General features: G+C 43.1%; 1 protein-coding gene across 5 annotated transcripts in view; it reads left to right on the top strand.

The window, feature by feature from the left end:
* The window catches only part of PTCH1 (patched 1), a 70,184-nt gene that overhangs the window by 19,623 nt on the left and 34,190 nt on the right, over positions 1-16,371 (top strand). For all 5 annotated transcript variants that reach the window (XM_061426134.1, XM_061426133.1, XM_061426132.1 and 2 more), the window contains 6 exons: positions 9,080-9,269; positions 12,296-12,365; positions 12,459-12,550; positions 14,261-14,459; positions 14,749-14,870; positions 15,677-15,824. In XM_061426134.1, coding sequence (XP_061282118.1) covers positions 9,080-9,269; positions 12,296-12,365; positions 12,459-12,550; positions 14,261-14,459; positions 14,749-14,870; positions 15,677-15,824 — 821 coding nt within the window. The remainder of the gene's footprint in view (positions 1-9,079; positions 9,270-12,295; positions 12,366-12,458; positions 12,551-14,260; positions 14,460-14,748; positions 14,871-15,676; positions 15,825-16,371) is intronic.

Raw genomic sequence — 16,371 nt, 5'->3', positions numbered from 1 at the left:
TTTGTGAGTTAGGAGGAAATGGGGTTTCAGCTTGGACTTCGGGAATTGTTAAAACAACCTATGATAATGTTACCTTGATTTAATAAATGGGTTCTGTAGAATGATCTGAGAAAATTGCTTTAAGAAACAATGATGATAAAAAGAGGAACTTTGAGATTAAGGAGAATGTAGGCTTTTTGACTCTCTCCTGCCTTCCTCCCGCCCTGCCTTCCCAACCACTTTTTTTCTTTTTTCTTTCTCTGAATTCTCCCATCTTCCCCACCCCCATTCCCTCCCTTGATTTCCTTTGCTCCTGCAGTGGCGAAACCAGAAAATCTCACAAAAATAGATGTAAGTATTACACAGTATCTTTTTAAATAGAAACTTTTTGAAAGATAAGAATTTTCCCAAATTACTTTTAAGACATTCTTCCTCTTACCTGATTTTCCCCCTTGAGAATCATACAGTGTTGTAATAAATTAAAAAAAATGATACCATCATTTTAATCCACACATGATCCAGAAAAGAGCTGCACATGTTTAATACTTTGCTTAATTGCAAACAAAGCTTGCAATTTGAGAGAATTGGGATTAGGGCTAAATATCTATTAACTGCTCTTTCTAGAGATTTGAGGGATAGGATGACCCTTTTTTTTTCTTTTTTTTTTTTTTTTAAATAGGCTACAGTTTCACATGGCTTCCAAAAGAAATCTCTCTCCCTTTTTGTTTCCCACACCAATTGATTTATCATTTTGCTTGCAAGCAGATCCAGAATGTTAGGGCAAGAACACACTCACTTTTTTCTCGTAACTTTTTTGTTGCGGACCGAAACCAGTTGACTTGAATAAATTTTTCTGAGGCCTGAATGTAGCCAGCAACGTGGAAAAATCTTGCCATTCAGGGCCGTCTGAATGTACATTTCAGCCACACAGTAAGCTGCATTGGTAGGCACTGGACTGCTAAATACAACCATTTTTCGCAGCAGCGAGTTAGACAGGTGATTAGCATAATTAGCACCGAGCAGCTATACATATGGTAATGCTGAGTGTGTAAATGCCAGCTGCGGTGTAAAATTTATGTCAGGGGTCGGCAGGGCTGTGCGAAAGTATTGTGTTCCAGCTGCAGGTCAGGGCCGCCAAAGCTTACCTCCTTTTCTCTTGTTGGTGAATACACCAAACAGAAGAGAAAGACAGAAATATAACAGATACGGCTTTGATGGAACAGCCTGGTTCTGTGCAAGAAGGACTGTTCTATAAAACACACGCACACACTCACACACACTTGCAGAAATCCCATTACTTTCTCTACAAATTGTGTTTACTTCATGCAGGGTCCACATGAGTGGTGGCGGCCAGAATGGGAGGCTTGGGTAGGTGAATGGGCCAAATGATGTCAAGGGAGGAAAACTTTTCTGTCGGTGAAAATGTTTAAAAGGAGTTTGAGAGTTGTGCTCTTGGTTTTGTCCCCATCCTCTTGTTTCCCCTGGCTTGCCCCACCCCTGATTCCATCCACGACTTGTGTCCATGGTGTTTTCCTTCAGATTAAATGGGGAAGCCTCCCCTCCTCCCTGGGAGAGCTAGTGCAAGCATCTCTAGAAGAATGAGAATTGACCACCATGGAGGTGTTTGTTCACCTTGAACATAGTAAGGTTCCAGCACTCTCTCTTCCCAAACTGCTTGACTGGTTTTAGCAAAGGGCCCTTGTGTTTTATGGTAGCTATGCTCAGTGACATTCCACGTACTGCCACTGGGAGACTCATGAAATTCTTTATGGATAGGAAAAGAATCGGGTAGGTTTCTTATTTTAAAAAGGAGACAGTCTTCAGTAGTTCATGTCCTTCGAAGTGTACCACAAGGGAATTTATTACTAAGAGGAGTTGAGGCAGTTTTGCCCTGGAAGCATTTTTTCTGCCACCTCCCTCCCAGCCCCACTTTTCAGTTGGTGGCTGTAGGGAGTGGTGGTGGTGGTGACAGAATATAGTTCACACCGTGCTGACCTAGTGATGAAACTTCCTCACAGCACCAGGGGGTCCTTATGCATCGGGCCCCTAATCCAGCTAATCCTGATGGCAACACAATCATGAAAGTGGCCCCCAGTGACGTGCGTCTCCCCACACAGATGCAAGAGGGAAGGGTCAGTGCAGGAGATGGAATTCCACAGGGGCCAGGGAGCCTGTGTGCGAAGGTGGGGACTCATATCGTCTCCCCCACCCCAAGCTGCTCAAGTAGGAGGCCAGTGAAAAGAAGCTCAGGCTGGATAATGGCAAGGAGACTGTTCAGAGCAGAGAGGTGATGTCAGCCTCACAGAAGCCCGGGAGAAGGGAACTGGGGTTAATGTTATGCAACAGCCTGAATGCTAGATAGAGAGCCTGCAGCTTTGCAAAGGCATTCAGTTTTGTTGTTGTTCAGTTGCTTTGGATTTTTATTTTTTTAAACAAGACAGTAGGAGGACTTAAACTGAGAACTTAGAACTTGATAACAAGAGGCTGTCTTGGATCCCTGGTTCTTCTTCCTGGCCCAGCATTGCCTCTGAGCAAACATGCCACCCTGTGTCAGACCCTCCTGGGCTTGCTCAGCTTCTGCAGAAGGACAGGACTGGGGTTTACATCTGCCTGTAGTATCATTTGAGCAGTTGGGGGAAATCACTGTAGGGCCTGGGACAGTTCACAGCTGGGCAAGTATGCACTTAGAGATAGAGCCAAGCTCCACTCTGCCACATTCTGCTGGAAGCCAAGGACATCTTGAGCTCTGCAGGCTTGACTTCACACGGCCCCTCTTAGGTGGGGTTGACTGCAGCCCTCATTTGCCGCAGCAGCAAGCGACCAGTGAAGAATGGGCCTCCTGACAGACGCAGTGTCATCTTGGGAATTGGTGGCCCTGTAAGAAATACCGGGTGGGAGGTGGGGCAGTGCAGGCAGCAGGTCCAGTGTGGGCAGAGCGCTGGGCTGACCTGATCGTGTCCGACAGGGCGAGCGGGCGGCTTCAGGAAAGCCATTCAGAGGAAGCAGCCCGGGTGGGAACAGATGGCACCACAAACAGCTGGTGTGGGGGCTAGTAGTAGGCGCATGCTCAGAGCCGCTGCTACCACAGCACTTGGCCCTCCTCGTCCCCCCACGCAGTCCCTGGGGAGGCGTTGCAATGTGTCTGTCCGGCTCTTGTCTTGTTTTTGCTGTTTTCATGGCACTGGGCTCTGTTCATGAAGACAGATTCTCTTTGGGCTATATGACTGTAGCATTTTCCCATGGCAATACCCAAGGGCACAATCCCACCAGGAGGAAAAAAAAAGCAGCCTAGAAGCTTAAGCAGCATTTGGCTAGTCATGAATAAAAGAGATGGGTAGAAGAGTGACTGAAACTCACAGCCCAGAAGTTTTCAGCCCATTGCCCAAATTACTGAATCTTCATTTTTTTCCAGTTTAGAAAATGAGCTGGTGCTAATAATTTTACAGTTACACTCTTTTAGAGATTTGTACTTTTTCATGCTCACAATTACCAATTGCAAGATTGAAAAGAGGACCTGAAGCAACTAAAGGGAGGAAAAAAAATCTGTCTAGAGGCTGTTAGATAATTCATGGGATTAATCAAATGCAAATGCCCCACTTGCATATACACAGACCCCATTTTCCTAATTGGACTCTGAGTGGGTACTTTTCAGGCTGAAAGGGTCATTTGTTTTGACTGATTGACTTTTGAGGCTTTGGGGAGAATTAATATCTTATACAGATGACTGCCTGTTCCCAAGGCTCTGTATTGAGGCTGTTCATTCATTTATTCATCCGACACACTGAGTGCGAGCCGAGGTGAGTGGGCAGCGGACAGTTCCTCCCTGAAAGGACTTGGAATTTATTGGGAAAAACACTTTGGTTGGTCCTTCAGAACATCTTTATGTGAATTACAATACGCTTTTGGCAAAAGCTTTTTGCATGAATGCCACAGATGTTTATTAAGCTCTGTGCGAAAGGCTGTGCTGAGGAAGGATCCAGCAGAACATCACAGGGAATGTCTGATGTCTGCCATGGACTGGAAGGGCACTGACCCAGAGGTATGGACCCCTGAGCAGAAGGGTTTCCCACCTATCTAATGGCCCTTCTTCACCTGGGAAAATTATACTTAGTTGAATTTGGGGAGGGAAGGATCAGCCTAACTTGATCAAGAACTTTTTTGCAGAAGTGATCCTTTATACACCACTTCTTTGAAAGAACTGGTTTAAGCCTCTGGTTGCTGAAAAATGAAATGGTAGACTTTGTAGGTCAGGGTGCCCTCATCACTCTGCTCCTCTAAGACAGCCCCTCTGGGGACCACAGGAAAATGGGGCCTGTTCACTGCTGCCCTTGGAGTCCTATGGAAAAAAAACTATCTCCTTGATGGTGGTAAAAAATCTGAGAGGTAACATTGCTGTCCTTTAAATAAAGATAGCAATCATTCGTCCTGTGTAATTCTAAAAGCTCTATTGGTGGTCTGGTATGTGGAATTGGGCACTCCTGAACTCGTGTCCTCGGCTGGTGCACAGAAGCCCCGAGGTTTGCAGGGCAGTTGGTTAAAGGTTGACTCCACCTTTGCTGTCAGCTGGGAACCTTGGGCAAGTCACCAAACTCTGCAGCTGTGTTTCCTGCTCTGTAAAGATGGGTGACAATATATGCCCTTCAGTAGACAGAGTAATTAATGGAGGTCTGCTCAGCTCCTGGTTAAGGGTTTGGGAAACTCCACCTAACTGTCAGTCTTCGCACCATCCTGTGAGGTCAGTAGTGCTATTTTTACCCCACGTTACAGAGAAGGTTACTGAGACTCAACTATATCCCAAACCAGCTCCTCAAGTGGCAAGGCTGGGACTCAGAACCCAGGTCTTCTGATCTCTGTTCCTATTGCCTATCCATCTACCTTGCTCCAGCTTGATGGGGTGGGTAGCACTAAGCAGAAAAGAAATGGCAGCCTGCTCCATCATTCTTGCCTGGGAAATCCCATGGACAGAGGAGCCTGGCAGGCTACAGTCCATGGGGTCACAAAGAGTCAGACACAACTTAGCAACTAAGCATAGCACAGCACTAAGCAAAATGTTTAAAGATAAGTAAATAATGAGTGTTGAAGGGCTTTGCAAATGGAAAGCACCACACGCATATAAATTTTATTTTGTATCCCAGGATCCTCAGTATCAGTTTTCCTGAGTCTTGTTCAAAAAGCTCAGTTGTTATTTTGTTGCTTTGTCTGTTGAGTTTAGGAGAAGGAAAAATTATGAGAGGACTTCAGACTATGATAGAGGTGCATAATATTCTTGCATTGAGTTTATTTTTAATTCAGGTGCCTATCAAGTAGCTTTCGTATTTTTCTCTTTTTGTCGCATGGGAATCTTAATTTTATATGTTCTTTGCAGAAGGATTAAGAAATAGAGATAAACCCCCCCAAAGGGAAGCAGGTAAACATTATTCATAAACCACCACATTGTAATAACCATGTTTACATGGTTGTATCCCCACATATGGGTCATTCTGCTCAGTAGTCAAAAATGACTATGCAGTATTGCACAAGTATGAGATTATTTTTTAAGTAATAATGAAGGACTTTGACCTTGACGATGGTGAAGAGAAGGGAGCAAAACATTTCCCCCATACCACACCTGTAATTTCAGTCACCTGAAATGGCTTCCTGAGACCACAGCTTCACACTTGTGCATGCTGATGAAGATGGTAAGACAAGGAACATCTCGGACACCGTCACTGAGCTGTGATTTTAGGATAGGCATTTGCTAGAGCAGCAAAAGTCAGTAAGTCCATAAAACTGCCCTGTCCAAAGGGGTTTCTGTTTCTGGTAGCTTCTTCCAGAGTGCCTTGACTGAATACTAATGTAAGACCATATGAATGCTGTGCGGTTTATGACACAGGTTCACCCGAGAAGGAGCTCAGTCTACCAGTGCAGCCAAGTGAGTGATTAGGTCATGGTCTCACCAAGCTCCAGCCACTCTTGCCTTCTTTCTCTCCCTGCGGCAAGGCAAACCTGAGGACTTTGTGATTGCTGGTTCTTCTGGCCAGAATGCTGTTCCCCCAGCTCTTCCACATCAGCATCAGCATTTCTTCCTTCTAGGTCTTCCCTGCAACTCCATCTGAATTGGCCCTTCCCCTGCTCTCCACCACCCAATAACTCACATGGCATTACCATCTTGATTTCCTCCTTGGTACTTGTCATGCCATGAAGCTACCACATCGGTTTGCTTGTGTACTGCCTGTTTGCTTCACTGGCCAGAGAGCCTCTTGGAATTGTCTTAGCCACCACACACCCCAGTGTGTAGCACATAGCACTTGACCCCTCAAATGCTTACTGGCTGAATGATTTATGGTACAACTGTTTATCAAAGCAAGTGGGTATCAACTAAACTTTTTAAAAAGTTACTGAATAGTTTTTCAAAAACATTCATGTTTGTTTGTGTAAGATGAAGTATTAAGTAAAATATGGTCACATAATATGGAAAAATAACAGTACTCAAAAGTAGGACATAGCATAGCCGGTTGAGAAAACTTTAGAATTCAGAGTCCTTCACCTCTAGTTGGTAAATCTGCCGGTGATAATAGTCTTGGTTAAAACTGGTTGTCACGTTAACAAAATACTCATATTTATCACTGGAGCAAAGAGGTGGACAAGCAAAAGGTTTTTAAGCCTATAGATATGACAAATACACCCCTTTATTAAAATGTAGGTGTTAAATATACATCTTAAAAATTCTGAAAAGATGTTATATAATTCCTGTCTTGCAGGAAATAGCATCATTTCTGAAACCAACTGTGATAAATGATCCACTATGAGGTTGGTCTAGAAGAGTTTTAAGTTCTTAGCAGCATGACTCTTGCATTTGATTTTTATTTTCGTGCGCACTCCTCTCAGGGCATCACCGTATTGGTTATAGTTACAGGCAGCTTCTTGGCCGGGGTGATCGAGGTGGGGGGAAGTGGAATGTCTGTGGTCCTGCTTTGATGTTGTTTGTTTTTATTGCGTGGTTTTAACTCAGATGACATTTTAAGCTTCAGTAAAGGTAAAGCAAGTACTACAACTTTGTAAACAGAATGAGAAATCATGTACTATGCCAGTGTTTAAGGAGGCAGGTAGAAATATAAATGATTGATATGTGTGGGGCATTGATGTCTTATGTCCAGAGAAAAGGAAGGGACTGAGCTTACTTTTTTTCAAAAAGGCTATTTGGAGCTCCTTGGTGTGCAACTCTGTGGTTTTCTGAAGTGACCTCTAGACTAGTAATTGGCTTTTTTTTTTTGGCCTCAAACAGCTTTTCTATCTCTGGAGAACGTGGATTGAGTGCAATTTAGTTCACTAGCTAATTGGTTGAAATAATGCATAGAGATTCCTGCCAGAAGGAGCTAGACCCTGCCTGCAGGCAGCTTTAGTGGAGGATCCTGAGAAGGCCTGTGGTGTTATGTAAATTCTTCCTCTATTGCAAGTTGTTTCCTAGGTTTTCCTATGGTCTTTAACTTTGCATTGATTGCTAGGGCCTCAATAATTCCCTGGGCATTTATCAAAATTTTCTACAGCATCTAAATAGTTTTTATAGCCAACTGATTACTTTTCTGTCTCTTCCCCTCCCTCTCTCTCCGCCTCTCTTCTCCCAACCACCCCTTCCCACTTAACCTCCCCTCCCCCTTCCTCTTCTCTCTCGAACACACACATAGTATGTTCAACCTCACCTCACAGAGTTCTGCGGTGGCCTTGGCCATCTGCGTGAACCTGCACAGATGACCCTGCCAGTCTGCAAATCTGGACTGGTGTTCCTAATGAGGGCATTATTTGCTTTTTATCCTGCTCTCTTGTTTATAAAATATGCCAAGAGAACTAAACAACCCGCTGTTCCCAGTACTTATTTAGTTGCTCAAACCAAATGTTTATGTCCTTGAATACTAAACTTGAAAAGGGATTTCTCCTCATGGGAAAACTGAGGTGATCCCTGAGGGTTCTTTCTGAAAGATAGCTGAAGGCCTGCCTTTCAGTAAACATTCAGCGTACAGTGCCTGTAGGAACTGGAGTGTGTGGGTGCTCCAGGATTCTCTTACGTTTGCTGCCCCTGTGGGTCTTCCCTCAAAGCCCTTACTTACCCATGTTGAATCAAAGCAGCCTCTTCGGCGCTTCTTCTCACAGCGCCCATCCGTGCCCATGGCCCATCTGCGCACACAGCCCCATGGGGAAGTGAGACTCCCTGCCACATGTTGCAGCATCCTGAGCTTGGCATGTTCTAAAGCCCTAATTGAAGTATAACCTAGGACCTGAGGAAGAAGACAAACAGTTTTTAGTAACAGCGTTACTTTGCTTTGTTGTGCTGGCTTTTCTCATCTCCAGCCATGGCTGCCTGCTGGAGATTCTGGGGCGGGGGTTCAGACTTACTAGGGAAGCTTCCAGAACACAGGCAGCCCACCCCCAGGTGACTCAGAACCTGACACCTGTACTTTCTGTATGCTGAACACGTGAGTCTGAGAGAGCAGGTTCCAGGGCCTCCCAAGACAGCCATGGCGGATCCATGTGGTTCCCCTCAAGTGGGATTTCCCCTTGTGCATCTGACATGAATCACATTATTTATTTTCTCCTGGCAAGTTTTGTGCTAAATACACATTTGCCACCTTTCCTTATTTCTTTTTCCAACAAGGAGAAACATTTCCTTGTTACCTTTGCCAGATTATTTAGGAGAAGAGTGTAAATTGAAGCCATTTATCTTGAAATGCACTGCAGGGCCACATTGTTTATACAAGTGAAAGAAATTGTAACAGGGGTATTTGGTCTGGTCTGCAAGGAAAAGGTGTCTCAAGTTTTCCTTCCCCCCTCCCCCTTATACATATGGTGTATTAGTTAGAAGGTGCACAAAGCACGCATGCATTCGGTTTGCGTATGTGACCGGCAGGACCATTGTTAATAGGTTTAGTGAGTATTTTTTATATGTTTGTTATTGGTAGAGTTAACATTGCCAATCATAATAAAGTGAATGTTACTCCTCTAACATCAGCCATAGATCTTCATGACCAGAGCTCATTTATCACGTACCCTGCTCCTTTTAATGAGATAATGGAATGTGAATTTGGGGATTTTGCTGTTCTAATTGAAACCTCTACGTGTTTACCAGTTGGTGGACGAGTAAGTCGTGAATTAAATTATACTCGCCAGAAGATTGGAGAAGAGGCTATGTTTAATCCTCAACTCATGATTCAGACCCCCAAGGAAGAAGGTGCTAACGTCCTGACCACAGAAGCGCTCCGACAGCACCTGGACTCGGCGCTCCAGGCCAGCCGGGTCCATGTGTACATGTATAACAGGTAAGGTGGTGGGGAGGGCAGCCAGCTTCAGACGCCTTTGTTGTAGGCAATGAAGTTGCTCCGGAAATACACCTGGAGTGTTAGTTAGTTCAGGTCGTTTTCCAGTGAAGTGATTTTTAAAGTCTTGATTTGTCTCTAGAGTTTAGTTAACATATGAATTACATTACTTTACAATGTATTTTCAGTAAGTATCTTGGCACTCTACCCAAATGAGTATGGTCCTTCAAACAGTCATTTGGGTGGCTGCCTGCCCATTCCAAAGATGTTTCACTATTTTAGATATTTCTGAACCAGTTACATTTTTGTCAATTCACAAAGAATAAGAAAGAAGTTACTTACTTCTCATTACTTTGTATTCAGTACAGTTGTTAACAATTGGTGTGTGTTACCAAAAACAACAACCAAAAAAATAGTTTGAACTCCTGTGGTGAATTCCTGGGGACAGGTAGGCAGAGTAAGGTGGATTAACACACCTTTGCAAAATACTACCCTTCAACTTCGTAGCTGATTTAGCAATGCTGTAGATGTAGTAAAAGCATAGGAAGTTCTGGAATGAAACCACTGGTCGTTTTTCTTACCTATCTAAACAGAGTGTAGGGACTACATCCTATCCATTCTTATACCCCAACACTTGGATCAGAGTGTAGGGACCACATCTTATCCATTCTTGTACCTCAGCACTTAGATGGGAGCAGGCACTTGGAGTTGCTTGACTGACTAACTGCTTGGATTGCTGAATTTAAACTGAATCTTCTCCTAGAACTGAAAATACCGCTGGGTTGGCATTTAACTAACTTTATCCTCTCCCCCCTCCCCCACCACCCCCATCATCAGACACCTCTAAACTGAGTGCTTGGCAAGTAGTTTTTCACAGGAGAGGAGAGGACGCAGCAGGGTAGGTACATTCATTGTCCAGAGAGAATGAAGGGTGGAGGGTAAAACCAAAATCTGTACTTGTCCCTCCTACTGTAACCTCCAAGTTCCATGGTCGTCATTGGATTGACTCTAAAACCCCATGCCGCTGGAGATCAAGTCCCCAGGCCCCAGCGCAGGACAAGTCATCTATCTTTGGCATACCTTTGTTTCCTCATCTGTGAACTAAGTTTGTGATCGTGGGTGCGTTCTTCTTCTCAGGAGGTTACCAGAAGAAGATCAGGTGCGTGGACATCTGGAAGGGCTCTGGAAAAGGGAAGGAGGGGTTTTAGTGCTGTTGTCAGGCAGACTTGGCCTGAGAGCCCATCTTCACTCTTCTCAGCACAGCCCTCTCAGTCTGTAAGGAGTGCTGTCAGGGAAGCAAGCCCCCAGTGCAGTTTTGCAGAATTTGCAAGTGGAGGCCCATAAAGAACCTGGAAATGGGTGTCCCAGGGCTGCTGTAAGCATGCCCAGTGCATTCCTAACAAAACGGGACCCTGCCTTAAGAGGGCTTGTCCCTTACGCACTTAAGGAGAAGGTGGGAGCATCTGTACGATGAAATTACCATCTTACACAACACTGGAACCAGAGAACTTTTATGCATTGACCTGAACTTTAAAGAACACCTCGGTCAACCCATTTCATTTTTTTTTTTTAGGTGAAAAAACTAGATTTGATTAATTAAAGCATCTGTCCTAGTTCAAATAGTTGTCAAATAGTAGTGCCAGGTTTCAAACCCTTCTGACTCTAAGCCCAGTGGATTTTTTGAAGCATAGCTATGCCCTTCTCAAGCAAGTGTAAGTAAGAGTTAGTTGATAAGTGATGTTGAGAACCTCCTAGTGCTAGATAGTATGTGTTGTGCTGTATGGAATTAAAATGTAAGTATATGTACAGATGGATGAGTGGTGGGTGAGTTGGGCCCAGCTCTCAGGAGCTGACAGCCTATAGTTAGGCAGAGGAAAGACAATACAGAGAAGCAGGTACAAAGCAAACACAGGCAGTTTCTCCTACAGGTGCTCGTGTCAACAAGGAGAGCACTGTTCTGGGTTTCAAGAGAAAGGGGTCACTTTCAATGGGACTGATCAAAGAAAGCTTAATAGAAAGGTGACATTTCAGCGAGGCACTGAGATATGTGGCACTGGGACATATGGGAAGTTTCCATAAGGAAGAGGGCAAAGTCCAGAATGTCCTTTTGGGTAACTGGTACAAGACAGAAAAAGGAGCCCAAAGGAATAGAGCAGTCTAGACAGAGTTTTATATATGTTTTTCTTTACTTGGAATTCTCATCCTTACCCTTTCCTAGTTTTCTCTTTTTTCGAATTGGACTTATTTCCCTAATACACTTGGGAAGAAGGTCTGGGTTTATTTAGCACTCTTTTAGGGATAACAAAACTCTATAATAATAGACAGATGATAGTTAATAGAGGTAATTGTTGATCAGTATATTTAATATAATTTCTATAGGACAAGAATAGAAGAATGTAAAGTGGGAAAGCAGTCTACCTGGAAATATTGTTTACATTTGTGGTTAAGAGGAGAAACATTAATTTTGAACACTGTTAATAAGGACATTACCTACCAATAAAAAAGTAGTATTTTCTCCACCTCAGTATATGTTAATACATTTTCAGTTCAGTTGCTCAGTTGTGTCCAACTCTCTACGACACCATGGACTGCAGCATGACAGGCTTCTCTGTCCATCATCTACTTCCGGAGCTTGCTCATCCAACTGATGAACTTCACTAATTTAGTCCCCACCTATTTTGATTTTCTGATAATTCAGCTCTGAATTATCTGCCCTAAAGTTGTTTAATGTATGTGGAAAAGCAGGTTAATGGTGTAAACAAGATTATTGGGAGAACACTTAAGAAAACAAGACTTTTCAAGTACTTTGGTAGCATTCATTTACATAAACACCCCACATGTTAATTACAGTTGTGTATTATCTATTCATTAAAGTAAGCTTGTTGAATCTGTTTGGGAAAGCTCTGCTCATTTTGACAGATACTGAAAAGTGATCAAAATTGGAGTTCTTTCTGTACATTCTGTAGTTCTGATTTTGCACAGATTTCCTTTATTACAAGAAGTATTTGTCTCTGCTTTTTATTTTATAGGCAGTGGAAATTGGAACATTTGTGTTATAAATCTGGAGAACTTATCACAGAAACAGGTTACATGGATCAGGTATATACTTTCTTTTTGTTTGCAAAAAATTCTCAAATAGCCCAGTAGTATACGTTAGCATAATGCATGGCCTGTTCTTTTCAATTTTGACAGATAATAGAGTATCTTTACCCTTGTTTAATTATTACACCTTTGGACTGCTTCTGGGAAGGGGCGAAGTTACAGTCTGGGACGGCATACCTACTGTAAGTGTGTGATCTTATTTTCTGATCTCTGTGATTTCTAAACCCTATAATCTTTCTCATGTTACTTTATCATTGCTTATTCTATTTTAGTTTTGAACAAAAAATAAAAACATTGAAATTCCATGTGCATGTTTTGAGTGAATAGCTGGGGGAGAGGGCAGAATGTTTTTCCTCTTTTCAAAAAAAGTTCTGTAGGCATCATTAAATTTCATTCACTTTTACCAGCCTATTTATATGCAAATAAAATGCAAATTATTTCAGAGTATGTGTGATTTTTAACTCTTTAAAATGTTTGCAGTTTTGCAGACCTAGCATTTACATAGGTTTAGCTTATTTTTTAAGGAGAGAATTTATTAGTGGGTTCGTGTTAAAGGTTAAGATCTTCCTGTTAAGTGAAATGCTAACCTTTCTTTGGATCACATTAATGACATTTAAGAGAGAAACCTACTATCTTTGAAGGCCATGGTAAGGGAGGCTTCACAGTTTAGCAGTTGAATATTATGTATACCACATCATTTAAGGAATAATTGTTAATTAATGTAGACATTTTCAGTTAATTATGCAAGAGTTAGTGCTTGGGTTATTGTTTCTCTTCTAGCTTGCACATATCTGCAAAAGCAATTTGCAGTGGCCATACCCTGACCTTCAGTGTACAGTTTTAGATGGGAAATAAGGGGTTTTATGTTTTCTGGTTGGGAGATTCTGAATAATGACTTCAGCCTGGTTGAGCAGCTACAGTGTGGTTTGAACCACATAACAGGCAGCCAAAAGCCTTTCTGGTCTGTCAACAGCACAAATTCAAAAGTGAGTGTGGAGGGAAGTGTCCTTCATGGCGGTGATGGCAGAGGCAGCAGGGGTCTTGTGGGGTTGACTGCTGGGCTGTCAGAGAACACTCATAAGTATGGGATTATTAAAGGTAACGGAGATCAAATATTTTTATTGATGACATTTACAAAGCATTTATTAGGCTGGCAAGTGCTAATTTGACTTTGTGATTTCCTCCCCACATTCCCTCCCCGCTTAATGTTGGGTCTTAGTCTTCTGCTTCAGAGCACCCATTTGGCTAATTTTGTTTTTAGGTATTAAATATCCTGTATAAGCAAGTAAAGATTCTTTAATGTTTTTGTTAATTTATAAGCTTTCTGCATGCCATGTCCATTCATGAATTATTTTCCTGATATAGTTTGCATATAGGCATACTGGAAAGGAGGATTCCCTGGTAGCTTAGCTGGTAAAGCATCCACCTGCAATGCAAGAGACCCCGGTTCAATTCCTGAGTTGGGAAATTCACCTGGAAAGGGGATAGGCCACCCACTCCAGTGTTCTTGGGCTTCCCTGGTGGCTCCGCCCATAAAGAATCCACCTGCAATTCGAGATACCTGGGTTCCATCCCTGGGTTGGGAAGATCCCCTGGAGGAGGGCATGGCAACCCACTCCAGTATTCTTGCCTGGAGAATCTCCATAGACAAAGGAGCCTGGGGGGCTGCAGTCCATAGGATCACAAAGAGTTGGACACGACTGAGTAACTAAGCACAGCATAGCAGCATACTGAAAAGGAGCATTTCATTTTTGTTCCAGGGTCCCAGAATTATAGTTGTATCCCCCCCAAAGCATCATACAATCCAGATGTAATCTGGATTCAGTCTGGTTATTTTACTCAGGGCTTAGATGCCTCTTTTTCATTGTCTCACCTCCTAATTTCTTTCACAGAGGTAAGCCTCCTTTGCAGTGGACAAACTTTGACCCTTTGGAATTCCTAGAAGAGTTAAAGAAAATAAACTATCAAGTGGACAGCTGGGAGGAAATGCTGAATAAGGCTGAAGTTGGTCATGGTTACATGGACCGGCCCTGCCTCAATCCAGCTGATCCAGACTGTCCCGCCACAGCCCCCAACAAAAATGCAACCAAAGTAAGTACAGCCATTGCATTCTCCTCAGGAGAGGAAGGGAGAAAAACTTGATATTTGCCCCCATTTTTAGTTCTCTTGTTTTTAAGATTTTGCTCTCAACTGTTTTGGTCTGTGGAACTAGGTTTGTTTAAAGAGCTAAATTTTGCTGTAAGATTTGCCATACACCTCTCATTAGCCTTGTTATTAATGTTCTCACTGAAACAAACAAGCCCTTAATGCACTGGATTTTAACAAGGCATGTGACCTGCCTACTAATTCCTGTAATTATGTGGCTGTCTTTTTATTTTAGCCTCTTGATATGGCCCTTGTTTTGAATGGTGGGTGTCATGGATTATCCAGAAAGTATATGCACTGGCAGGAGGAACTGATTGTGGGTGGCACAGTCAAGAACAGCACTGGGAAGCTTGTCAGGTAATCCACCACCAAGCCGCCTATTCTCTGTCCTCTCCTCAGAAACCACTTCTCTTCTGACATCTGCAAGTGTGTTTGTATTAATTCTTAACTGTTATCCTAGCTAGCTGTCTGGTGTATTCGAATATTAGAAAATATTAGTGACCAGACCAGCTCAAAAATCACCTTCTGGGGAACTTTTCAAAAACAGGTTTCTGATTTTCATCAAGACCATAGTGAGTGATTGTAGAGTTTTAGAAGATCTACCTACTACGTAGAAAATTGGGGAGAATATAAAGTAGGCAAGAGGGATTGGTCGTACCATGTGGAGTTAAGTGATACGAGCTGAACTCTGTCACAGACTGTTAAAAGGAAAGACCAACAACTGACGGCTAGATGAGAATTATCCTCTGTGCACTTGTGGACTCTGCTCCGTCAAGTGTCAGGCACTCCGTCTGAGATTTCTCCCTCGAGAGAGCCTTCGTCTGGGGTTTCTGCACAAGCAAGCATGCAATGCTGAGCCCAGCATATCTGGTCAAGCTATCTACTCCCCTACCCTTCCTGTTGCGTTGGATAGAAACTGAGAAAGGAAATTGCCTATTAATTTAATTTGGGGGTATATCTGTAAAAGGTTTGTAAGGTTACACCTTTAATATGGTACATCAATCTATTAAATAAAATAACCATCCAGGTTCCATTTTAATGGAAACATGTGCTCACGTAGGACAGGATGGCTGTGGTGAGTCAAGGGTGCTGGGTGGGGATTTTGCACAGTGAGAGCTGCTCCCTGGGGATGCTCATGTTGTGGCTTTTCCACCCCGTCACAGTGCCCATGCTCTGCAGACCATGTTTCAGTTAATGACTCCCAAGCAAATGTATGAACACTTCAAGGGTTATGAGTATGTCTCACACATCAACTGGAACGAGGACAAGGCAGCAGCCATCCTGGAGGCTTGGCAAAGGACGTACGTGGAGGTAAATGGCTGGTGTTCTGATGCCCTTTGAATCTTAGTATAGACCCTTTAGTTACTGAGTACTTCCTTTTCATGTTTTTAAAACATTGTTTACACTCGCATTTATTTTCATAGTAGATTGTAATTCTGGGAATCTGGTGGGATGAGACCTTTTTCCTTTTCTCTACTGAAAATCTTCCTAACTGGGTGATGCTAATTCTAACTGCAATGCCCTGAAACATTGTGAGGAACCAGTTGTGAACCCCAGAGCTGAAGCATAACAGAGTTTAAAAAAACACTTGGTTAGCAAGAAAAGGTATCTGGAAAACATTAGCAAGGCATAGAATCTGTTCACAGCTGCAGTCCCCTTGGTTAGGTCATGTGACAGGAGCTGGCCTTTGTTTCCCAAGCAGTGACCTCCACTGAGCTGCATGTGACCTTTTAAAAGTGGCCAGCAAATGAAAGGGGGCGGGAGGAGTGCCCATAAGAATGAGTTGTTTTGGATTAGTGGGGAACTGATGGACCTGCAGATCAGTTGTGGAGTTATGGAGAGGAGAATAGCGGTCTCA

This window comes from Bos javanicus, chromosome 8 (genome assembly GCF_032452875.1).
Source record: "Bos javanicus breed banteng chromosome 8, ARS-OSU_banteng_1.0, whole genome shotgun sequence".
Classification (NCBI taxonomy): Eukaryota; Metazoa; Chordata; class Mammalia; order Artiodactyla; family Bovidae; genus Bos; species Bos javanicus.
The sequence above is the reverse complement of the archived record's forward strand: the minus strand, read 5'-3'. Positions and strand labels throughout refer to the sequence as shown.